Genomic DNA, 26620 nt, shown 5'->3' on the forward strand with positions numbered 1-26620 from the left:
CTGGGCCGTATAGCTAGAGGTATAACCAGTAGGAGGCTGGGCCGTAAAGCTAGAGGTATAACCAGTAGGGTGCTGGGCCGTATAGCTAGAGGTATCACGAGTAGGAGGCTGGGCCGTATAGCTAGAGGTGTCACCAGTAGGGTGCTGGGCCGTATAGCTAGAGGTGTCACCAGTAGTAGGCTGGGCCGTATAGCTAGAGGTGTCACCAGTAGGACGCTGGGCCGTATAGCTAGAGGTGTCACCAGTAGGGTGCTGGGCCGTATAGCTAGAGGTGTCACCAGTAGTAGGCTGGGCCGTACAGCTAGAGGTGTCACCAGTAGGACGCTGGGCCGTACAGCTAGAGGTGTCACCAGTAGTAGGCTGGGCCGTATAGCTAGAGGTGTCACCAGTAGTAGGCTGGGCCGTATAGCTAGAGGTGTCACCAGTAGGACGCTGGGCCGTATAGCTAGAGGTGTCACCAGTAGAAGGCTGGGCCGTATAGCTAGAGGTATAACCAGTAGGACGCTGGGCCGTATAGCTAGAGGTATAACCAGTAGGACGCTGGGCCGTATAGCTAGAGGTGTCACCAGTAGGATGCTGGGCCGTATAGCTAGAGGTGTCACCAGTAGGAGGCTGGGCCATATAGCTAGAGGTGTCACCAGTAGTAGGCTGGGCCGTATAGCTAGAGGTGTCACCAGTAGGACGCTGGGCCGTACAGCTAGAGGTGTCACCAGTAGTAGGCTGGGCCGTACAGCTAGAGGTGTCACCAGTAGGACGCTGGGCCGTACAGCTAGAGGTGTCACCAGTAGTAGGCTGGGCCGTACAGCTAGAGGTGTCACCAGTAGGACGCTGGGCCGTACAGCTAGAGGTGTCACCAGTAGTAGGCTGGGCCGTACAGCTAGAGGTGTCACCAGTAGGAGGCTGGGCCGTACAGCTAGAGGTGTCACCAGTAGGACGCTGGGCCGTACAGCTAGAGGTGTCACCAGTAGGAGGCTGGGCCGTATAGCTAGAGGTGTCACCAGTAGGACGCTGGGCCGTATAGCTAGAGGTATAACCAGTAGGACGCTGGGCCGTATAGCTAGAGGTGTCACCAGTAGGAGGCTGGGCCGTATAGCTAGAGGTGTCACCAGTAGGAGGGTGGGCCGTATAGCCGTATAGTAGAAGGGAAGAACAAGAGGCGCTATCTGTGATTGGAGGGCGACCCGGAGCAATATCATTATATTACTGAAAAAGTCGTTTAGAGTCAAAACAAATGCCCAGCAAATGTGATTGGGAAATCTACAGTATGTGATGTAAGTATATAGGGGGAAGGGGATAAGGTCAGACTTGGGGGGGAGCGGCCACAGGGGTAGGGTCTATCTGTCCTCAATCTTCTATATTTTTACTTAAAATTGAACAGCCCCTTTAGTTTACAGGATGTAACCTTGTATGGAGAGTGATCGATATTGGGAAGTGAATTGTGGCCTCACTCTTGGGATTGATAGGGGTCCGACCAGTAAGACCCCGCCAATCTGACAATTGTCCTAGGTAAGATACGAGAGAGCTGACAACTTTTTGGAAGTATTCCGGATCCATGATGTAGATTGTAGTGTAGGCGATCTCAAAGCTCACCTCCTAAGCTGTAGGACTCTCCTGTGACCCTGGGGGTAGTCGCTGACTGTACTTCAGAGGTTATTTATGAGGCCCAGCCACCTCTCCGCACCATCGGTAATAGCAGGACATTGTGGTCTTCAGAGGTATGGGCAGGCTCTAACCCCTCCAGGAGGGGTAGGTATCTTGGACCTAATGAGGATGATGACGACACGTGGCTACGACCGAGAGAAGGAACCCTGCCCACCCCTACAACCACCCACGGGTCCTCTAGTGATTGACATCTCCTGGTGCAGTTCTCTCCAGTACAGCTAGGAGGGCGCTATGGTTGCCGGCGTGTTCTGGTGACTTCTGGTTTTGGACTAGTCTTAGGTGAAGTCCTTGAAAGGAAATCTCCATGAACCTAAACAAATGAGTCTGGAGGTAAAGCCGGCCGTGCCCAGCAGATCATGGCGGACTGCAACCACCAATGAGAGTCCAGTGGACACCCGGATGTGACAACTGAGCGTGGTCTGATAAAGGAGATAAATTGAGTCGTGTTTTCATCGAGAAGACGGCTAAAAAACAGTGACAGAGTGAAGAGCGACCGGACGGATTCATTATGTACAAAGCATGAGAGGCACTGCCATAATAGCAAATGGGATTTATGGGCAAAAATGGTCAACTTTTTCCTGATTTTCACCGACTTCACCACTTTCATGGAAGGGACGTAGTAAGGGGTCAGAGCCAGTAACCCCGCCAGCCTTAGGGTCACTTATACTAGCTTTATAATAAAGATGGCAGCTTATACTTCAGAGCTGCGCTCACTATTCTGCTGGTACAGTCACTGTGCACATACATTACATTACTTATCCTGTATTATACTCCACAGCTGCGCTCACTATTCTGCTGGTACAGTCACTGTGTACATACATTACATTACTTATCCTGTATTATACTCCAGAGCTGCGCTCACTGTTCTGCTGGTGCACTCACTGTGTACATACATTACTTAACTTATCCTGTATTTTACTCCAAAGCTGCGCTCACTGTTCTGCTGGTGTAGTCACTGTGTACATACATTACATTACTTATCCTGTATTATACTCCAGAGCTGCGCTCACTATTCTGCTGGTGCAGTCACTGTGTACATACATTACATTACTTATCCTGTATTATACTCCAGAGCTGCGCTCACTATTCTGCTGGTACAGTCACTGTGCACATACATTACATTACTTATCCTGTATTATACTCCAAAGCTGCGCTCACTGTTCTGCTGGTGTAGTCACTGTGTACATACATTACATTACTGATCCTGTATTATACTCCAGAGCTGCACTCACTATTCTGCTGGTGCAGTCACTGTGTACATACATTACATTACTTATCCTGTATTATACTCCAGAGCTGCGCTCACTATTCTGCTGGTACAGTCACTGTGCACATACATTACATTACTGATCCTGTATTATACTCCAGAGCTGCACTCACTATTCTGCTGGTGCAGTCACTGTGTACATACATTACATTACTTATCCTGTATTATACTCCAGAGCTGCGCTCACTATTCTGCTGGTACAGTCACTGTGTACATACATTACATTACTGATCCTGTATTATACTCCAGAGCTGCGCTCACTATTCTGCTGGTGCAGTCACTGTGTACATACATTACATTACTGATCCTGTATTATACTCCAGAGCTGCACTCACTATTCTGCTGGTGCAGTCACTGTGTACATACATTACATTACTGATCCTGTATTATACTCCAGAGCTGCGCTCACTATTCTGCTGGTACAGTCACTGTGCACATACATTACATTACTGATCCTGTATTATACTCCAGAGCTGCACTCACTATTCTGCTGGTGCAGTCACTGTGTACATACATTACATTACTTATCCTGTATTATACTCCAGAGCTGCGCTCACTATTCTGCTGGTACAGTCACTGTGTACATACATTACATTACTGATCCTGTATTATACTCCAGAGCTGCGCTCACTATTCTGCTGGTGCAGTCACTGTGTACATACATTACATTACTGATCCTGTATTATACTCCAGAGCTGCACTCACTATTCTGCTGGTGCAGTCACTGTGTACATACATTACATTACTGATCCTGTATTATACTCCAGAGCTGCACTCACTATTCTGCTGGTGCAGTCACTGTGTACATACATTACATTACTTATCCTGTATTATACCCCAGAGCTGCACTCACTGTTCTGCTGGTACAGTCACTGTGTACATACATTACATTACTGATCCTGTATTATACTCCAGAGCTGCGCTCACTATTCTGCTGGTACAGTCACTGTGTACATACATTACATTATTTATCCTGTATTATACTCCAGAGCTGCGCTCACTATTCTGCTGGTGCAGTCACTGTGTACATACATTACTTATCCTGTATTATACTCCAGAGCTGCGCTCACTATTCTGCTGGTACAGTCACTGTGTACATACATTACATTACTGATCCTGTATTATACTCCAGAGCTGCGCTCACTATTCTGCTGGTACAGTCACTGTGTACATACATTACAGTACTTATCCTGTATTATACTCCAGAGGTGCGCTCACTATTCTGCTGGTGCAGTCACTGTATACATACATTACATTACTTATCCTGTATTATACCCCAGAGCTGCACTCACTATTCTGCTGGTACAGTCACTGTGTACATACATTACATTACTTATCCTGTATTATACTCCAGAGCTGCGCTCACTATTCTGCTGGTACAGTCACTGTGTACATACATTACATTACTTATCCTGTATTATACCCCAGAGCTGTGCTCACTATTCTGCTGGTACAGTCACTGTGTACATACATTACATTACTTATCCTGTATTATACTCCAGAGCTGCGCTCACTATACTGCTGGTAAAGTCACTGTGTACATACATTACATTACTTATCCTGTATTATACTGCAGAGCTGCGCTCACTATTCTGCTGGTACAATCACTCTGTACATACATTACAGTACTTATCCTGTATTATACTCCAGAGCTGCGCTCACTATTCTACTGGTGCAGTCACTGTGTACATACATTACATTACTTATCCTGTATGATACTCCAGAGCTGCGCTCACTGTTCTGCTGGTGCAGTCACTGTGTACATACATTACAATACTTATCCTGTATTATACCCCAGAGCTGCGCTCACTATTCTGCTGGTACAGTCACTGTGTACATATATTACATTACTTATCCTGTATTATACTCCAGAGCTGCGCTCACTATTCTGCTGGTACAGTCACTGTGTACATATATTACATTACTTATCCTGTATTATACCCCAGAGCTGAGCTCACTATTCTGCTGGTGCAGTCACTGTGTACATACATTGCATTACTTATCCTGTATTATACTCCAGAGCTGCGCTCACTATTCTGCTGGTGCAGTCACTGTGTAGATACATTACATTACTTATCCTGTATTATACTCCAGAGCTGCGCTCACTATTCTACTGGTCACTGTGTACATACATTACATTACTTATCCTGTATTATACTCCAGAGCTGCGCTCACTATTCTGCTGGTACAGTCACTGTGTACATACATTACTTATCCTGTATTATACTCCAGAGCTGCGCCTACTATTCTGCTGGTGCAGTCACTGTGTACATACATTACATTACTTATCCTGTATTATACCCCAGAGCTGCGCTCACTATTCTGCTGGTGCAGTCACTGTGTACATACATTACTTATCCTGTATTATACCCCAGAGCTGCGCTCACTATTCTGCTGGTACAGTCACTGTGTACATACATTACTTATCCTGTATTATACTCCAGAGCTGCTCTCACTATTCTGCTGGTGCAGTCACTGTGTACATACATTACATTACTTATCCTGTATTATACTCCAGAGCTGCGCTCACTATTCTGCTGGTACAGTCACTGTGTACATACATTACATTACTTATCCTGTATTATACTCCAGAGCTGCGCTCACTATTCTGCTGGTGCAGTCACTGTGTACATACATTACATTACTTATCCTGTATTATACTCCAGAGCTGCGCTCACTATTCTGCTGCTGCAGTCACTGTGTACATACATTACATTACTTATCCTGTATTATACTCCAGAGCTGCGCTCACTATTCTGCTGGTGCAGTCACTGTGTACATACATTACATTACTTATCCTGTATTATACTGCAGAGCTGCGCTCACTATTCTACTGGTCACTGTGTACATACATTACATTACTTATCCTGTATTATACTCCAGAGCTGCACTCACTATTCTGCTGGTACAGTCACTGTGTACATACATTACATTACTTATCCTGTATTATACTCCAGAGCTGCACTCACTATTCTGCTGGTACAGTCACTGTGTACATAAATTACATTACTTATCCTGTATTATACTCCAGAGCTGCACTCACTATTCTGCTTGTACAGTCACTGTGTACATACATTACTTATCCTGTATTATACTCCAGAGCTGCGCTCACTATTCTGCTGGTACAGTCACTGTGTACATACATTACATTACTTATCCTGTATTATACTCCAGAGCTGCGCTCACTATTCTACTGGTCACTGTGTACATACATTACATTACTTATCCTGTATTATTCTCCAGACCTGCGCTCACTATTCTGCTGGTGCAGTCACTGTGTACATACATTACATTACTTATCCTGTATTATACCCCAGAGCTGCGCTCACTATTCTGCTGGCACAGTCACTGTGTACATACATTACATTACTTATCCTGTATTATACTCCAGAGCTGCGCTCACTATTCTGCTGGCGCAGTCACTGTGTACATACATTACATTACTTATCCTGTATTATACTCCAGAGCTGCGCTCACTATTCTGCTGGTGCAGTCACTGTGTACATACATTACATTACTTATCCTGTATTATACTCCAGAGCTGCGCTCACTATTCTGCTGGTGCAGTCACTGTGTACATACATTACATTACTTATCCTGTATTATACTCCAGAGCTGCGCTCACTATTCTGCTGGTACAGTCACTGTGTACATACATTACATTACTTATCCTGTATTATACTCCAGAGCCGAGCTCACTATTCTGCTGGTGCAGTCACTGTGTACATACATTACATTACTTATCCTGTATTATACTCCAGAGCTGCGCTCACTATTCTGCTGGTACAGTCACTGTGTACATACATTACATTACTTATCCTGTATTATACTCCAGAGCTGCACTCACTTTTCTGCTGGTACAGTCACTGTGTACATACATTACATTACTTATCCTGTATTATACTCCAGAGCTGCGCTCACTATTCTGCTGGTACAGTCACTGTGTACATACATTACATTACTTATCCTGTATTATACTCCAGAGCTGCACTCACTTTTCTGCTGGTACAGTCACTGTGTACATACATTACATTACTTATCCTGTATTATCCTCCAGAGCTGCGCTCACTATTCTGCTGGTACAGTCACTGTGTACATACATTACATTACTTATCCTGTATTATACTCCAGAGCTGCACTCACTATTCTGCTGGTGCAGTCACTGTGTACATACATTACATTACTTATCCTGTATTATACTCCAGAGCTGCGTTCACTATTCTGCTGGTACAGTCACTGTGTACATACATTACATTACTTATCCTGTATTATACTCCAGAGCTGCGCTCACTATTCTGCTGGTACAGTCACTGTGTACATACATTACATTACTTATCCTGTATTATACTGCAGAGCTGCGCTCACTATTCTGCTGGTGCAGTCACTGTGTACATACATTACATTACTTATCCTGTATTATACTCCAGAGCTGCACTCACTTTTCTGCTGGTACAGTCACTGTGTACATACATTACATTACTTATCCTGTATTATACTCCAGAGCTGCACTCACTATTCTGCTGGTGCAGTCACTGTGTACATACATTACTTATCCTGTATTATACTGCAGAGCTGCGCTCACTTTTCTGCTGGTACAGTCACTGTGTACATACATTACATTACTTATCCTGTATTATACTGCAGAGCTGCGCTCACTATTCTGCTGGTGCAGTCACTGTGTACATACATTACATTACTTATCCTGTATTATACCTCAGAGCTGCGCTCACTATTCTGCTGATGCAGTCACTGTGTACATACATTACATTACTTATCCTGTATTATACCCCAGAGCTGCGCTCACTATTCTGCTGGTACAGTCACTGTGTACATACATTACATTACTTATCCTGTATTATACTCCAGAGCTGCGCTCACTATTCTGCTGGTACAGTCACTGTGTACATACATTACATTACTTATCCTGTATTATACTCCAGAGCTGCGCTCACTATTCTGCTGGTGCAGTCACTGTGTACATACATTACATTACTTATCCTGTATTATACTCCAGAGCTGCGTTCACTATTCTGCTGGTACAGTCACTGTGTACATACATTACATTACTTATCCTGTATTATACTCCAGAGCTGCGCTCACTATTCTGCTGGTGCAGTCACTGTGTACATACATTACATTACTTATCCTGTATTATACTCCAGAGCTGCGCTCACTATTCTGCTGGTACAGTCACTGTGTACATACATTACATTACTTATCCTGTATTATACTCCAGAGCTGCACTCACTTTTCTGCTGGTACAGTCACTGTGTACATACATTACATTACTTATCCTGTATTATACTCCAGAGCTGCACTCACTATTCTGCTGGTGCAGTCACTGTGTACATACATTACATTACTTATCCTGTATTATACTCCAGAGCTGCACTCACTTTTCTGCTGGTACAGTCACTGTGTACATACATTACATTACTTATCCTGTATTATACTCCAGAGCTGCGCTCACTATTCTGCTGGTGCAGTCACTGTGTACATACATTACATTACTTATCCTGTATTATACTCCAGAGCTGCACTCACTTTTCTGCTGGTACAGTCACTGTGTACATACATTACATTACTTATCCTGTATTATACTCCAGAGCTGCACTCACTTTTCTGCTGGTACAGTCACTGTGTACATACATTACATTACTTATCCTGTATTATACTCCAGAGCTGCACTCACTTTTCTGCTGGTGCAGTCACTGTGTACATACATTACATTACTTATCCTGTATTATACTCCAGAGCTGCGCTCACTATTCTGCTGGTGCAGTCACTGTGTACATACATTACATTACTTATCCTGTATTATACTCCAGAACTGCGCTCACTATTCTGCTGGTACAGTCACTGTGTACATACATTACATTACTTATCCTGTATTATACTTCAGAGCTGCGCTCACTATTCTGCTGGTGCAGTCACTGTGTACATACATTACATTACTTATCCTGTATTATACTCCAGAGCTGCGCTCACTATTCTGCTGGTACAGTCACTGTGTACATACATTACATTACTTATCCTGTATTATACTCCAGAGCTGCGCTCACTATTCTGCTGGTACAGTCACTGTGTACATACATTACATTACTTATCCTGTATTATACTCCAGAGCTGCACTCACTTTTCTGCTGGTACAGTCACTGTGTACATACATTACATTACTTATCCTGTATTATCCTCCAGAGCTGCGCTCACTATTCTGCTGGTACAGTCACTGTGTACATACATTACATTACTTATCCTGTATTATACTCCAGAGCTGCACTCACTATTCTGCTGGTGCAGTCACTGTGTACATACATTACATTACTTATCCTGTATTATACTCCAGAGCTGCGTTCACTATTCTGCTGGTACAGTCACTGTGTACATACATTACATTACTTATCCTGTATTATACTCCAGAGCTGCGCTCACTATTCTGCTGGTACAGTCACTGTGTACATACATTACATTACTTATCCTGTATTATACTGCAGAGCTGCGCTCACTATTCTGCTGGTGCAGTCACTGTGTACATACATTACATTACTTATCCTGTATTATACTCCAGAGCTGCACTCACTTTTCTGCTGGTACAGTCACTGTGTACATACATTACATTACTTATCCTGTATTATACTCCAGAGCTGCACTCACTATTCTGCTGGTGCAGTCACTGTGTACATACATTACTTATCCTGTATTATACTGCAGAGCTGCGCTCACTTTTCTGCTGGTACAGTCACTGTGTACATACATTACATTACTTATCCTGTATTATACTGCAGAGCTGCGCTCACTATTCTGCTGGTGCAGTCACTGTGTACATACATTACATTACTTATCCTGTATTATACCCCAGAGCTGCGCTCACTATTCTGCTGATGCAGTCACTGTGTACATACATTACATTACTTATCCTGTATTATACCCCAGAGCTGCGCTCACTATTCTGCTGGTACAGTCACTTTGTACATACATTACTTATCCTGTATTATACTCCAGAGCTGCGCTCACTATTCTGCTGGTACAGTCACTGTGTACATACATTACTTATCCTGTATTATACCCCAGAGCTGCGCTCACTATTCTGCTGGTACAGTCACTGTGTACATACATTACTTATCCTGTATTATACTCCAGAGCTGCGCTCACTATTCTGCTGGTACAGTCACTGTGTACATACATTACATTACTTATCCTGTATTATACTGCAGAGCTGCGCTCACTATTCTGCTGGTGCAGTCACTGTGTACATACATTACATTACTTATCCTGTATTATACTCCAGAGCTGCACTCACTTTTCTGCTGGTACAGTCACTGTGTACATACATTACATTACTTATCCTGTATTATACTCCAGAGCTGCACTCACTATTCTGCTGGTGCAGTCACTGTGTACATACATTACTTATCCTGTATTATACTGCAGAGCTGCGCTCACTTTTCTGCTGGTACAGTCACTGTGTACATACATTACATTACTTATCCTGTATTATACTGCAGAGCTGCGCTCACTATTCTGCTGGTGCAGTCACTGTGTACATACATTACATTACTTATCCTGTATTATACCCCAGAGCTGCGCTCACTATTCTGCTGATGCAGTCACTGTGTACATACATTACATTACTTATCCTGTATTATACCCCAGAGCTGCGCTCACTATTCTGCTGGTACAGTCACTGTGTACATACATTACATTACTTATCCTGTATTATACTCCAGAGCTGCGCTCACTATTCTGCTGGTACAGTCACTGTGTACATACATTACATTACTTATCCTGTATTATACTCCAGAGCTGCGCTCACTATTCTGCTGGTGCAGTCACTGTGTACATACATTACATTACTTATCCTGTATTATACTCCAGAGCTGCGCTCACTATTCTGCTGGTACAGTCACTGTGTACATACATTACATTACTTATCCTGTATTATACTCCAGAGCTGCACTCACTATTCTGCTGGTGCAGTCACTGTGTACATACATTACATTACTTATCCTGTATTATACTCCAGAGCTGCGTTCACTATTCTGCTGGTACAGTCACTGTGTACATACATTACATTACTTATCCTGTATTATACTCCAGAGCTGCGCTCACTATTCTGCTGGTGCAGTCACTGTGTACATACATTACATTACTTATCCTGTATTATACTCCAGAGCTGCGCTCACTATTCTGCTGGTACAGTCACTGTGTACATACATTACATTACTTATCCTGTATTATACTGCAGAGCTGCGCTCACTATTCTGCTGGTGCAGTCACTGTGTACATACATTACATTACTTATCCTGTATTATACTCCAGAGCTGCACTCACTTTTCTGCTGGTACAGTCACTGTGTACATACATTACATTACTTATCCTGTATTATACTCCAGAGCTGCGCTCACTATTCTGCTGGTGCAGTCACTGTGTACATACATTACATTACTTATCCTGTATTATACTCCAGAGCTGCACTCACTTTTCTGCTGGTACAGTCACTGTGTACATACATTACATTACTTATCCTGTATTATACTCCAGAGCTGCACTCACTATTCTGCTGGTGCAGTCACTGTGTACATACATTACATTACTTATCCTGTATTATACTCCAGAGCTGCGCTCACTATTCTGCTGGTGCAGTCACTGTGTACATACATTACATTACTTATCCTGTATTATACTCCAGAGCTGCGCTCACTTTTCTGCTGGTACAGTCACTGTGTACATACATTACATTACTTATCCTGTATTATACTCCAGAGCTGCACTCACTTTTCTGCTGGTGCAGTCACTGTGTACATACATTACATTACTTATCCTGTATTATACTCCAGAGCTGCGCTCACTATTCTGCTGGTGCAGTCACTGTGTACATACATTACATTACTTATCCTGTATTATACTCCAGAGCTGCGCTCACTATTCTGCTGGTGCAGTCACTGTGTACATACATTACATTACTTATCCTGTATTATACCCCAGAGCTGCGCTCACTGTTCTGCTGATCACTATGTACAGGACAGACACTGATTGGTGAGATTTTCGCTTTATTCAGGAATAGTTATAGATTCTCGCCACTTCTGCTGCGGCTCTTTACGTTTCGGGCCATGCTGCGGTGGAGGGCACAGTGTGATTGTTGTCATAGCAGTAGAACTGGTTTCGCCCACATCAGAGGGCGGGGGGTTGCTATGAGGGTTGATAGATTGTAGCAAAATCTCTCTATTTGAGCACATGATTTCTCCTCCAGTCACATCCAGAGCTGCAGTTGCCCCTCCCTGTCACCTCGTGGGCTGTACTCCAGTCACACCTGTAGAGGTAACGCAGCGTACACTCCGGCCATGATGGATTCCCAGGATCAGGGCAGAAAAGTAAAATCATCTGCAAAGTTCCTGAAGTTTTGCTGCAGCTTTGATAGTGATGTGTGTGACCTCCGTGCGCCCCTATCAGAGCAGGTACAGGGAGACTCCTGGCAGCATCAGGGTTAATTATTGCATGCGATCAGCACCTATAGGGATAATATAGCACCAGGCAGGGGTTACGTATCCTGGGGGTCCATCAGGTGACACAGGAACCACAAAATGGCAGAGGGGTAAGTCAGCAGCTCATTGTGGCCCCCTCCGCACTTCTGGGGACGTGTGACCCCCCTTGTCCTCTGGGTGGGGCAATGTTTCCGCTTTTGGTCTAGTTTTCTTCTGATTTCTGTACATTGACATTGTTGCTCGGGGGCAGGGTTTAGGGTTGGACCCCCCTGTACAGTAGAGGTCGGCCTCTCACTGGGGGCCCCGCTCAGATGCCTCCAATATGGGGGGAAATCCACACAAACATGGGGAGAACATACAAACTCCTTGCAGATGTTGTCTCTGGCAGAATTCGAACCCAGGACTCCAGCACTGCAAGGCTACAGAGCTAACCAATGAGCCTCCATATTGCCCCTCGAATTTTAATTATTGGGCTAGTTTCAGGTTGCACATGAAGGGCTATGGCTATGGATTTTATCATTATGGGCCCCAGGCTGGAGGGGGTTTTGTTGATGTGGCGTGTCTATGGTCCCAGGCTGATGTGGCGTGTCTATGTGTTGGGCCCCAGGCTGATGTGACGTGTCTATGTGTTGGGCCCCAGGCTGATGTGGCGTGTCTATGGGTTGGGCCCCAGGCTAGAGGGGGGTTTTGTTGAGGGGGCGTGTCTATGATCCCAGGCTGATGTGGGAGGCCGCAGGCTTATGTGACGTGTCTATGTGTTGGGCCCCAGGCTGATGTGGCGTGTCTATGTGTTGGGACCCAGGCTGATGTGACGTGTCTATGTGTTGGGACCCAGGCTGATGTGGCGTGTTTATGTGTTGGGCCCCAGGCTGATGTGGCGTGTCTATGGGATGGGCCCCAGGCTGATGTGACGTGTCTATGGGATGGGCCCCAGGCTGATGTGGCATGTCTATGGGTTGGGCCCCAGGCTGATGTGACGTGTCTATGTGTTGGGCCCCAGGCTGATGTGACGTGTCTATGGGATGGGCCCCAGGCTGATGTGACGTGTCTATGGGATGGGCCCCAGGCTGATGTGGCATGTCTATGGGTTGGGCCCCAGGCTGATGTGACGTGTCTATGTGTTGGGCCCCAGGCTGATGTGGCGTGTCTACGTGTTGGGCCCCAGGCTGATGTGACGTGTCTATGTGTTGGGCCCCAGGCTGATGTGGCGTGTCTATGTGTTGAGCCCCAGGCTGATGTGGCGTGTCTATGTGTTGGGCCCCAGGCTGATGTGGCGTGTCTATGGGTTGGGCCCCAGGCTGATGTGGCATGTCTATGGGTTGGGCCCCAGGCTGATGTGGCGTGTCTATGGGTTGGGCCCCAGGCTGGAGGGGGGTTTTGTTGAGGGGGCGTGTCTATGGTCCCAGGCTGATGTGGGGGGCCCCAGGCTTATGTGACGTGTCTATGTGTTGGGCCCCAGGCTGATGTGGCGTGTCTATGTGTTGGGCCCCAGGCTGATGTGGCGTGTCTATGTGTTGGGCCCCAGGCTGATGTGGCATGTCTATGGGATGGGCCCCAGGCTGATGTGACGTGTCTATGGGATGGGCCCCAGGCTGATGTGGCGTGTCTATGTGTTGGGCCCCAGGCTGATGTGGCGTGTCTATGGGTTGGGCCCCAGGCTGATGTGGCGTGTCTATGGGTTGGGCCCCAGGCTGATGTGACGTGTCTATGGGATGGGCCCCAGGCTGATGTGGCGTGTCTATGTGTTGGGCCCCAGGCTGATGTGGCGTGTCTATGTGTTGGGACCCAGGCTGATGTGACGTGTCTATGTGTTGGGACCCAGGCTGATGTGGCGTGTTTATGTGTTGGGCCCCAGGCTGATGTGGCGTGTCTATGGGATGGGCCCCAGGCTGATGTGACGTGTCTATGGGATGGGCCCCAGGCTGATGTGGCGTGTCTATGGGTTGGGCCCCAGGCTGATGTGACGTGTCTATGTGTTGGGCCCCAGGCTGATGTGACGTGTCTATGGGATGGGCCCCAGGCTGATGTGACGTGTCTATGGGATGGGCCCCAGGCTGATGTGGCATGTCTATGGGTTGGGCCCCAGGCTGATGTGACGTGTCTATGTGTTGGGCCCCAGGCTGATGTGGCGTGTCTATGTCTTGGGCCCCAGGCTGATGTGACGTGTCTATGTGTTGGGCCCCAGGCTGATGTGGCGTGTCTATGTGTTGAGCCCCAGGCTGATGTGGCGTGTCTATGTGTTGGGCCCCAGGCTGATGTCACGTGCCTATGTGTTGGGCCCCAGGCTGATGTGACGTGTGTATGTGTTGGGCCCCAGGCTGATGTGGCGTGTCTATGGGTTGGGCCCCAGGCTGATGTGGCGTGTCTATGGGTTGGGCCCCAGGCTGGAGGGGGGTTTTGTTGAGGGGGCGTGTCTATGGTCCCAGGCTGATGTGGGGGGCCCCAGGCTTATGTGATGTGTCTATGTGTTGGGCCCCAGGCTGATGTGGCATGTCTATGGGTTGGGCCCCAGGCTGATGTGGCATGTCTATGGGTTGGGCCCCAGGCTGATGTGGCGTGTCTATGGGTTGGGCCCCAGGCTGGAGGGGGGTTTTGTTGAGGGGGCGTGTCTATGGTCCCAGGCTGATGTGGGGGGCCCCAGGCTTATGTGACGTGTCTATGTGTTGGGCCCCAGGCTGATGTGGCGTGTCTATGTGTTGGGCCCCAGGCTGATGTGGCGTGTCTATGTGTTGGGCCCCAGGCTGATGTGGCATGTCTATGGGATGGGCCCCAGGCTGATGTGACGTGTCTATGGGATGGGCCCCAGGCTGATGTGGCGTGTCTATGGGTTGGGCCCCAGGCTGATGTGGCGTGTCTATGGGATGGGCCCCAGGCTGATGTGGCGTGTCTATGTGTTGGGCCCCAGGCTGATGTGACGTGTCTATGTGTTGGGCCCCAGGCTGATGTGGCGTGTCTATGTGTTGGGCCCCAGGCTGATGTGACGTGTCTATGTGTTGGGCCCCAGGCTGATGTGACATGTCTATGTGTTGGGCCCCAGGCTGATGTGACATGTCTATGTGTTGGGCCTCCTGCACGCACCCCTGTGCTCAGCCACACTCACATCTCTGATTTCGCCACATCGACCTTCCGGGAGGCCGGGCCCAGCTCCACCTTACAGACCCGCTGAGCAAAGTTCAGGGAGCAAACGGTCTCACCGACATTACTGTCCAGGGGCGAAACCTGTATCGGGAGACGAGAGGGGGCATGTCAGCTGTATACTGTATATACTAACCTCTATACAGTGACGTCTCCCAGCATGCACCTCTATATAGCGACATCTCCCAGCATGCTCCTCCATATAGCGACGTCTCCACAACCCCTATATATAGCGACGTCTCCCAGCATGCACCTCTATATAGTGACATCTCCCAGCATGCACCTCTATATAGCGACATCTCCCAGCATGCACCTCTATATAGTGACATCTCCCAGCATGCACCTCTATATAGCGACATCTCCCAGCATGCTCCTCCATATAGCGACGTCTCCACAACCCCTATATATAGCGAAATTTCCCAGCATGCACCTCTATATAGTGACGTCTCCACAACCCCTATATATAGCGACGTCTCCCAGCATGCACCTCTATATAGCGACGTCTCCCAGCATGCACCTCTATATAGCGACATTTCCCAGCATGCACCTCTATATAGTGACATCTCCACAACCCCTATATATAGCGACGTCTCCCAGCATGCACCTCTATATAGCGACATTTCCCAGCATGCACCTCTATATAGTGACATCTCCCAGCATGCACCTCTGTATAGCGACATCTCCCAGCATGCACCTCTATATAGCGACGTCTCCCAGCATGCACCTCTATATAGAGCGACGTCTCCCAGCATGCACCTCTCTTCATAGTGACAGCACCTGCACCATCATGACAGTCTTGTTGCCCTTGCCCAGGGAGTCCTGCAGCAGGTAGGTGAGCTTGGAGTTCCTGAAGGGGACGTGACCTTGCTTGGCCCTCAGGGCCTGGATGACTTCCCCCAGCGCCAGCAGAGACTTGTTTATATTCTGCGCCTCCTTCAAGCGCTCACCCTCTGCCCCCGACTTCCACACCCGCTCTGAGCCCGCCAGGTCCACCAGGTTCAGCTTTCCTGAGGACAGAAGACGTGATAATGGTGTCCATGTGGTCACAGCCATAATGAAGGGTCTGTGCGGAGGGTGTACGGCTGTAGTGCATTGTGGTAGATGGAGGGCAATAGGGCAGATGAGATCCCCAGAAATGTGGTACAGTAACAGGCACCTCAGCCAAAGGTCAATGGGCCCCTGGAAAAGGGACGACTGTTTTTGTAGGGCCCATCAATTCCAAACTAGAATAACATCATCCATTGACAAGAGAACCTATAGTGCTGTGTATTACCTGTAGTGCTGTGTATTACCTGTAGTGCTGTGTATTACCTGTAGTGCTGTGTATTACCTGTAGTGCTGTGTATTACCTGTAGTGCTGTGTATTACCTGTAGTGCTGTGTATTACCTGTAGTGCTGTGTATTACCTGTAGTGCTGTGTATTACCTGTAGCACTTATGTATTACCTGTAGTGCTGTGTATCACCTGTAGTGCTGTGTATTACCTGTAGTGCTGTGTATTACCTGTAGTGCTGTGTATTACCTGTAGTGCTGTGTATTACCTGTAGCACTTATGTATTACCTGTAGTGCTGTGTATTACCTGTAGTGCTGTGTATTACCTGTAGCACTTATGTATTACCTGTAGTGCTGTGTATCACCTGTAGTGCTGTGTATTACCTGTAGTGCTGTGTATTACCTGTAGTGCTGTGTATTACCTGTAGTGCTGTGTATTACCTGTAGCACTTATGTATTACCTGTAGTGCTGTGTATTACCTGTAGCACTTATGTATTACCTGTAGTGCTGTGTATTACCTGTAGTGCTGTGTATTACCTGTAGTGCTGTGTATTACCTGTAGTGCTGTGTATTACCTGTAGTGCTGTGTATCACCTGTAGTGCTGTGTATTACCTGTAGCACTTATGTATTACCTGTAGTGCTGTGTATTACCTGTAGTACTGTGTATTACCTGTAGTGCTGTGTATTACCTGTAGTGCTGTGTATTACCTGTAGTGCTGTGTATTACCTGTAGCACTTATGTATTACCTGTAGTGCTGTGTATCACCTGTAGTACTGTGTATTACCTGTAGTGCTATGTATCACCTGTAGTGCTGTGTATCACCTGTAGTACTGTGTATTACCTGTAGTGCTGTGTATCACCTGTAGTGCTGTGTATCACCTGTAGTGCTGTGTATTACCTGTAGTGCTGTGTATTACCTGTAGTGCTGTGTATTACCTGTAGTGCTGTGTATTACCTGTAGCACTTATGTATTACCTGTAGTGCTGTGTATTACCTGTAGTGCTGTGTATTACCTGTAGCACTTATGTATTACCTGTAGTGCTGTGTATCACCTGTAGTGCTGTGTATTACCTGTAGTGCTGTGTATTACCTGTAGTGCTGTGTATTACCTGTAGTGCTGTGTATTACCTGTAGCACTTATGTATTACCTGTAGTGCTGTGTATTACCTGTAGCACTTATGTATTACCTGTAGTGCTGTGTATTACCTGTAGTGCTGTGTATTACCTGTAGTGCTGTGTATTACCTGTAGTGCTGTGTATTACCTGTAGTGCTGTGTATCACCTGTAGTGCTGTGTATTACCTGTAGCACTTATGTATTACCTGTAGTGCTGTGTATTACCTGTAGTACTGTGTATTACCTGTAGTGCTGTGTATTACCTGTAGTGCTGTGTATTACCTGTAGTGCTGTGTATTACCTGTAGCACTTATGTATTACCTGTAGTGCTGTGTATCACCTGTAGTACTGTGTATTACCTGTAGTGCTATGTATCACCTGTAGTGCTGTGTATCACCTGTAGTACTGTGTATTACCTGTAGTGCTGTGTATCACCTGTAGTGCTGTGTATCACCTGTAGTGCTGTGTATCACCTGTAGCGCTGTGTATCACCTGTAGCGCTGTGTATCACCTGTAGTGCTGTGTATCACCTGTAGTGCTGTGTATCACCTGTAGCGCTGTGTATCACCTGTAGCGCTGTGTATCACCTGTAGTGCTGTGTATCACCTGTAGTACTGTGTATTACCTGTAGTGCTGTGTATCACCTGTAGTGCTGTGTATCACCTGTAGTGCTGTGTATCACCTGTAGCGCTGTGTATCACCTGTAGTGCTGTGTATCACCTGTAGTACTGTGTATTACCTGTAGTGCTGTATATTACCTGTAGTACTGTGTATTACCTGTAGTGCTGTGTATTACCTGTAGTGCTGTGTATTACCTGTAGTACTTATGTATCACCTGCAGTGCTGTGTATCACCTGTAGTGCTGTGTATTACCTTTAGTGCTGTGTATTACCTGTAGTGCTGTGTATTACCTTTAGTGCTGTGTATTACCTGTAGTGCTGTGTATTACCTGTAGTGCTGTGTATCACCTGCAGTGCTGTGTATCACCTGCAGTGCTGTGTATCACCTGCAGTGCTGTGTATTACCTGTAGTACTGTGTATCACCTGCAGTACTTATATATCACCTGTAGTCATTGCTCCGGAGCTCAGCTCCTGCCCGGTTATGGTGATGGTGAGCAGGGCGTGGGATCGGGAGCTCCTCTCGTTCATATTGGTGCAGAACGTTGCTCGGTTTTTCTTTCCCAGTGCCAGGAGCTGTGAGAACAATCATCTTATTAGAGTGTTAGCTCCTCGGTTCATAGCCTGTATGAGGTGGTGGGATCAGTGCCCGCTCCTGACCTGGGGGCTCCCAGGGGCCACACTATACGGCCTTTCCAGACTCTCATTACCTTTTTAATGTGCCGAAAACTCTTGACTTCTTTACTAATCAGGCCGGGCACGTGGAGCTGACCGCTGCCGTCCGGGAGAAGCTTAATGTCCAGCTTATCCTGGGGGTCCCTGGAGAGCAGATCTCTGTGGACAGAGGGGTAAAGAGGGGGGCAATAGTGACCCGGCAGTATGATTACTCTATAGGTTATATAGGTCATTACTACAAGTAGGGGGCAGTACTACTACTCTATAGGGGTTATATAGGTCATTACTACAAGTAGGGGGCAGTACTACTACTCTATAGGGGTTATAAAGGTCATTACTACAAGTAGGGGGCAGTACCACTACTCTATAGGGGCTATACCAGTCATTACTACAAGTAGGGGGCAGTAATACTACTCTATAGGAGCTATACAGGTCATTACTACAAGTAGGGGGCAGTACTACTACTCTATAGGGGTTATAAAGGTCATTACTACAAGTAGGGGCAGTACTACTACTCTATAGGGGCTATACAGGTCATTACTACAAGTAGGGGGCAGTACTACTACTCTATAGGGGTTATAAAGGTCATTACTACAAGTAGGGGGCAGTACCACTACTCTATAGGGGCTATACCAGTCATTACTACAAGTAGGGGGCAGTAATACTACTCTATAGGAGCTATACAGGTCATTACTACAAGTAGGGGGCAGTACTACTACTCTATAGGGGTTATAAAGGTCATTACTACAAGTAGGGGCAGTACTACTACTCTATAGGGGCTATACAGGTCATTACTACAAGTAGGGGGCAGTACTACTACTCTATAGGGGTTATAAAGGTCATTACTACAAGTAGGGGGCAGTACCACTACTCTATAGGGGCTATACCAGTCATTACTACAAGTAGGGGGCAGTAATACTACTCTATAGGAGCTATACAGGTCATTACTACAAGTAGGGGGCAGTACTACTACTCTATAGGGGCTATACAGGTCATTACTACAAGTAGGGGGCAGTACTACTACTCTATAGGGGTTATAAAGGTCATTACTACAAGTAGGGGCAGTACTACTACTCTATAGGGGCTATACCATTCATTACTACAAGTAGGGGCAGTAATACTACTCTATAGGGGCTATACAGGTCATTACTACAAGTAGGGGGCAGTACTCTATAGGGGCTATACAGGTCATTACTACAAGTAGGGGGCAGTACTACTACTCTATAGAGGCTATACAGGTCATTACTACAAGTAGGGGGCAGTAATACTACTCTATAGGAGCTATACAGGTCATTACTACAAGTAGGGGGCAGTACTCTATAGGGGCTATACAGGTCATTACTACAAGTAGGGGGCAGTACTCTATAGGGGCTATACAGGTCATTACTACAAGTAGGGGGCAGTACTACTACTCTATAGGGGCTATACAGGTCATTACTACAAGTAGGGGGCAGTACTACTACTCTATAGGGGCTATACAGGTCATTACTACAAGTAGGGGGCAGTACTACTACTCTATAGGGGTTATAAAGGTCATTACTACAAGTAGGGGGCAGTACCACTACTCTATAGGGGCTATACCAGTCATTACTACAAGTAGGGGGCAGTAATACTACTATATAGGGGCTATACAGGTCATTACTACAAGTAGGGGGCAGTACTACTACTCTATAGGGGCTATACAGGTCATTACTACAAGTAGGGGGCAGTACTACTACTCTATAGGGGTTATAAAGGTCATTACTACAAGTAGGGGCAGTACTACTACTCTATAGGGGCTATACCATTCATTACTACAAGTAGGGGCAGTAATACTACTCTATAGGGGCTATACAGGTCATTACTACAAGTAGGGGGCAGTACTCTATAGGGGCTATACAGGTCATTACTACAAGTAGGGGGCAGTACTACTACTCTATAGAGGCTATACAGGTCATTACTACAAGTAGGGGGCAGTAATACTACTCTATAGGAGCTATACAGGTCATTACTACAAGTAGGGGGCAGTACTCTATAGGGGCTATACAGGTCATTACTACAAGTAGGGGGCAGTACTCTATAGGGGCTATACAGGTCATTACTACAAGTAGGGGGCAGTACTACTACTCTATAGGGGCTATACAGGTCATTACTACAAGTAGGGGGCAGTACTACTACTCTATAGGGGCTATACAGGTCATTACTACAAGTAGGGGGCAGTACTACTACTCTATAGGGGTTATAAAGGTCATTACTACAAGTAGGGGGCAGTACCACTACTCTATAGGGGCTATACCAGTCATTACTACAAGTAGGGGGCAGTAATACTACTCTATAGGGGCTATACAGGTCATTACTACAAGTAGGGGGCAGTACTACTACTCTATAGGGGCTATACAGGTCATTACTACAAGTAGGGGGCAGTACTACTACTCTATAGGGGTTATAAAGGTCATTACTACAAGTAGGGGCAGTACTACTACTCTATAGGGGCTATACCATTCATTACTACAAGTAGGGGCAGTAATACTACTCTATAGGGGCTATACAGGTCATTACTACAAGTAGGGGGCAGTACTCTATAGGGGCTATACAGGTCATTACTACAAGTAGGGGGCAGTACTCTATAGGGGCTATACAGGTCATTACTACAAGTAGGGGGCAGTACTACTACTCTATAGGGGCTATACAGGTCATTACTACAAGTAGGGGGCAGTACTACTACTCTATAGGGGCTATACAGGTCATTACTACAAGTAGGGGCAGTAATACTACTCTATAGGGGCTATACAGGTCATTACTACAAGTAGGGGGCAGTACTACTACTCTATAGGGGCTATACAGGTCCTTACTACAAGTAGGGGGCAGTACTACTACTCTATAGGGGCTATACAGGTCATTACTACAAGTAGGGGGCAGTACTACTACTCTATCGGGGCTATACAGGTCATTACTACAAGTAGGGGGCAGTAATACTACTCGATAGGGGCTATACAGGTCATTACTACAAGTAGGGGGCAGTAATACTACTCTATAGGGGCTATACAGGTCATTACTACAAGTAGGGGGCAGTAATACTACTCTATAGGGGCTATACAGGTCATTACTACAAGTAGGGGGCAGTAATACTACTCTATAGGGGCTATACAGGTCATTACTACAAGTAGGGGGCAGTACTACTACTCTATAGGGGCTATACAGGTCATTACTACAAGTAGGGGGCAGTAATACTACTCTATAGGGGCTATACAGGTCATTACTACAAGTAGGGGGCAGTAATACTACTCTATAGGGGCTATACAGGTCATTACTACTAGTAGGGGGCAGTACTACTACTCTATCGGGGCTATACAGGTCATTACTACAAGTAGGGGGCAGTACTACTACTCTATAGGGGCTATACAGGTCATTACTACAAGTAGGGGGCAGTAATACTACTCTATAGGGGCTATACAGGTCATTACTACAAGTAGGGGGCAGTAATACTACTCTATAGGGGCTATACAGGTCATTACTACTAGTAGGGGGCAGTACTACTACTCTATCGGGGCTATACAGGTCATTACTACAAGTAGGGGGCAGTACTACTACTCTATAGGGGCTATACAGGTCCTTACTACAAGTAGGGGGCAGTACTACTACTCTATAGGGGCTATACAGGTCATTACTACAAGTAGGGGGCAGTACTACTACTCTATCGGGGCTATACAGGTCATTACTACAAGTAGGGGGCAGTAATACTACTCGATAGGGGCTATACAGGTCATTACTACAAGTAGGGGGCAGTAATACTACTCTATAGGGGCTATACAGGTCATTACTACAAGTAGGGGGCAGTAATACTACTCTATAGGGGCTATACAGGTCATTACTACAAGTAGGGGGCAGTAATACTACTCTATAGGGGCTATACAGGTCATTACTACAAGTAGGGGGCAGTACTACTACTCTATTGGGGCTATACAGGTCATTAATACAAGTAGGGGGCAGTACTACTACTCTATAGGGGCTATACAGGTCATTACTACAAGTAGGGGGCAGTAATACTACTCTATAGGGGCTATACAGGTCATTACTACAAGTAGGGGGCAGTAATACTACTTGATAGTTGCTATACAGGTCATTACTACAAGTAGGGGGCATTAACACTATTCTATAGGTGCTATTCAGGTCACAGACCATGATGGGTGTTATGTAGAGCATTTGCCGACTTACCGGATGACCTCATTGTAGATCTCCACCATACTGAGGCTGACACTGTAGGTCCACAGGCCTCTCCGGGCCTCCATCTCCTGGTAGAGGGCCTGCAGCGCCTGCTGGTTAATACCTGGGTTCTCCGCTGTACCCTGATGGGGTAATTAGGCAGGACAACGTGAGATGACAAGAGTGGTCACTCCAGCAGTGATCCCCAGGAACCAGACCCCGCTGCTAGATGGCACAGGTCTCAGGTATTTTGCATGGTCTCCTCTAAAACTGTCCAGACCACATCCCACGGGGTCACCTCGATCCCACGATATTCCATAGATGAAGCCATCAGCTAGCTCCTCACCCTTCATATGGCTGCCCCATTACAGGTGAAGAGTCTATGGTGCCCAAACTCAGCCAGATAATCATCTCCACATGGACGTCACCCAGAGCTGCTCTTCCTGCAGCCACCACAGAAGCCATGAAGATCTGTCTGGTCACCCGGTCACCCACCCTACCTATACACAGACAGTACCCTGTATCAAGAGCCCTGCCTTGGGGTCCACGCCTATGGCTTCCATGAGGCTGGCCTGTCCATATGTAAACCCCCTGACCAGCGATTATGCCATTTACCTCCATGGTGTAGGTTTTGCCAGATCCGGTCTGTCCATAAGCAAAGATGCAGACGTTATATCCATTGATGCAGGACATGACCACGGGCTCAATCTCCTGGAAGACCTAGAGAAAGGGAGGAAGATGCCTCTTACCCCCCAGGTGGTGCCCAATATGAAGACTCCCAATCACCATCCAATCTGAACTCTCCCCAACCATCAGCCAATTTGATCTCTCACCAACCACCAGCCAATCTGATCTCTCCCCAACTACTAGCCAATCTGATCTCTCCCCAACCACCAGCCAATCTGATCTCTCCCCAACCACCAGCCAATTTGATCTCTCCCCAACCACCAGCCAATTTGATCTCTCCCCAACCACCAGCCAATCTGATCTCTCCCCAACCACTAGCCAATCTGACCTCTCCCCAACCACTAGCCAATCTGACCTCTCCCCAACCACCAGCCAATCTGATCTCTCCCCAACCACTAGCCAATCTGATCTCTCCCCAACCACCAGCCAATATGATCTCTCCTAACCACTAGTCAATATGATCTCTCCCCAACCACCAGCCAATCTGATCTCTCCCCAACCACCATTCAATCTGATCTCTCCCCAACCACCATTCAATCTGATCTCTCCCCAACCACCATTCAATCTGATCTCTCCCCAACCACCAGCCAATATGATCTCTCCCCAACTACCAGCCAATGTAAGCTCTCCCAACCACCAGCCAATCCGATCTCTCTCCAACCACCAGCCAATGTAAACTCTCCCAACCACCAGCTAATCTGCTCTCGCTCCAACCACTAGCCAATCTGGACCTCCCTCTAGTCGTGGCCTCCTGTTTTGCTGACCTCCTCCTGCGTAGTGTCAGGTAAGAAGACTTTATCCAGTTCGAAGTTCCTCTCCTTCCCCTTATAGACAATGGACAGTTTGGAGTCATCGTTGACATCGGTGATGATGGCCGAGGCTCTGGAATCTTCCTCCTCTCCGGTGTCCACATGTGGCCTCACTCTGCACAGCACACGGATGTTTCCTGATCAGGGAGAGGAGATACGGTCATCTCTGTATAGAGCGCCCCCTGTGGACATGGCGGGCCGGTATACTGGGCACAGGCCTCACCCTTCAGCTCCACCAGCTGGTTGTGGTATCTCTTCCGCAGTTGCATTTCTCGCTGGTATTTTCGAAGGAGATCTTTGTTGGCCTCGGAGACATCAATGACGGCATTACAGATCTGCAGGACACAGACAGGACAGTCTCCAATCTAACTGCTGCCCTCCAGACTGTCTCTCAGACCTCTTCTGACCAGTATCTTGGCCCTCTCCTTACCCATCTCTTTCATTCTCTACCTTCTCCTTACCTCTCTCTCAGCTGTCTCAGCCCTCTCTTTACCTGTCAGTCTAGGCCTGCTCTTTCCCTGTCTCCGCTGTATTAGCCCTCTCTACCTGTCTCTCTTGACCCTCTCAATGCCTGTCTGTCTCAAATGTCTCAGTCCTCTCTTTCCCAGTCTTTAAGCTGTCTCCAGCCTTCTCTTTCCCCGTCTCAGGCTCTTTCCCTATCTCCGTCTCTCTTTACCTGTCTTCGGGCCTCTCTTTCCCCATCTTAGCCCCTTTCTTTCCCTGCTCTTTCCCCATCTCCGGCCTTTTATTTCCCCGTCTCTTAGCTGTCTCTGGCCTTCTCTTTGCCGGTCTCCAGCCCTCTCTTTCCCTATCTCAGGCCTTCTCTCTCCCCAATTCTGGCCCAGTCTTAGGCCTTCTCTTTCCCAGTCTCCGGCCTTCTCTTTCCCAGTCTCCATCTCTCCTTCCCCGTCTCCCGCCTTCTCTTTCCCCGTCTCCGGGCCTCTCTTTCCCCATCTTAGCCCCTCTCTTTCCCGGTCTCTGGCCTTCTCTTTGCCCATCTCCGGCCCTCTCTTTCCCAGTCTCCTGTTTTCTCTTTCCCCGTCTCCATCTCTCATTCCCCGTCTCCGGCCTTCTCTTTCCCCGTCTCCGGCCTTCTCTTTCCCCGTCTCCGGCCTTCTCTTTTACCGTATCTGGCCTTCTCTTTCCCGGTCTCCATCTCTCTTTCCCGGTCTCCATCTCTCCTTCCCCGTCTCCGGCCTTCTCTTTCCCAGTCTACGGTCTTCTCTTTCCCTGTCTCCATCTCTCCTTCCCCGTCTCCGGCCTTCTCTTTCCCAGTCTACGGTCTTCTCTTTCCCTGTCTCCATCTCTCCTTCCCCGTCTCCGGCCTTCTCTTTCCCCATCTTGGCCCCTCTCTTTCCCTGTCTCTTTCCCCGTCTCCGGCCTTCTCTTTCCCAGTCTACGGTCTTCTCTTTCCCTGTCTCCATCTCTCCTTCCCCGTCTCCGGCCTTCTCTTTCCCAGTCTACGGTCTTCTCTTTCACCGTATCTGGCCTTCTCTTTCCCGGTCTCCATCTCTTTCCCTGTCTCCATCTCTCCTTCCCCGTCTCCGGCCTTCTCTTTCCCCATCTTGGCCCCTCTCTTTCCCTGTCTCTTTCCCCGTCTCCGGCCTTCTCTTTCCCGGTATCCGGGCCTCTCTTTCCCCATCTTAGCCTCTCTCTTTCCCTGTCTCTTTCCCCATCTCCCGCCTTCTCTTTCCCCGTCTCCTGCTCTCTCTT

At 47.2% G+C, this 26620-nt stretch overlaps 1 protein-coding gene across 1 annotated transcript in view; it reads right to left on the bottom strand.

Moving 5' to 3' along the window:
- Positions 1 to 15460: 15460 nt before the first annotated feature.
- The window catches only part of LOC142200021 (uncharacterized), a 39335-nt gene continuing 28175 nt past the window's right edge, over positions 15461 to 26620 (bottom strand). The window contains exons 12-19 of the mRNA XM_075270020.1: positions 25131 to 25242; positions 24863 to 25044; positions 24027 to 24131; positions 23424 to 23554; positions 19265 to 19388; positions 19001 to 19130; positions 16324 to 16553; positions 15461 to 15630 (exon numbers count right to left, since the gene is read on the bottom strand). Of these exons, the coding sequence (XP_075126121.1) occupies positions 15508 to 15630; positions 16324 to 16553; positions 19001 to 19130; positions 19265 to 19388; positions 23424 to 23554; positions 24027 to 24131; positions 24863 to 25044; positions 25131 to 25242 (1137 nt within the window). The 3' untranslated portion in view covers positions 15461 to 15507. The remainder of the gene's footprint in view (positions 15631 to 16323; positions 16554 to 19000; positions 19131 to 19264; positions 19389 to 23423; positions 23555 to 24026; positions 24132 to 24862; positions 25045 to 25130; positions 25243 to 26620) is intronic.

Source organism: Leptodactylus fuscus, chromosome 4 (genome assembly GCF_031893055.1).
Source record: "Leptodactylus fuscus isolate aLepFus1 chromosome 4, aLepFus1.hap2, whole genome shotgun sequence".
In the NCBI taxonomy this organism is placed as follows: domain Eukaryota; kingdom Metazoa; phylum Chordata; class Amphibia; order Anura; family Leptodactylidae; genus Leptodactylus; species Leptodactylus fuscus.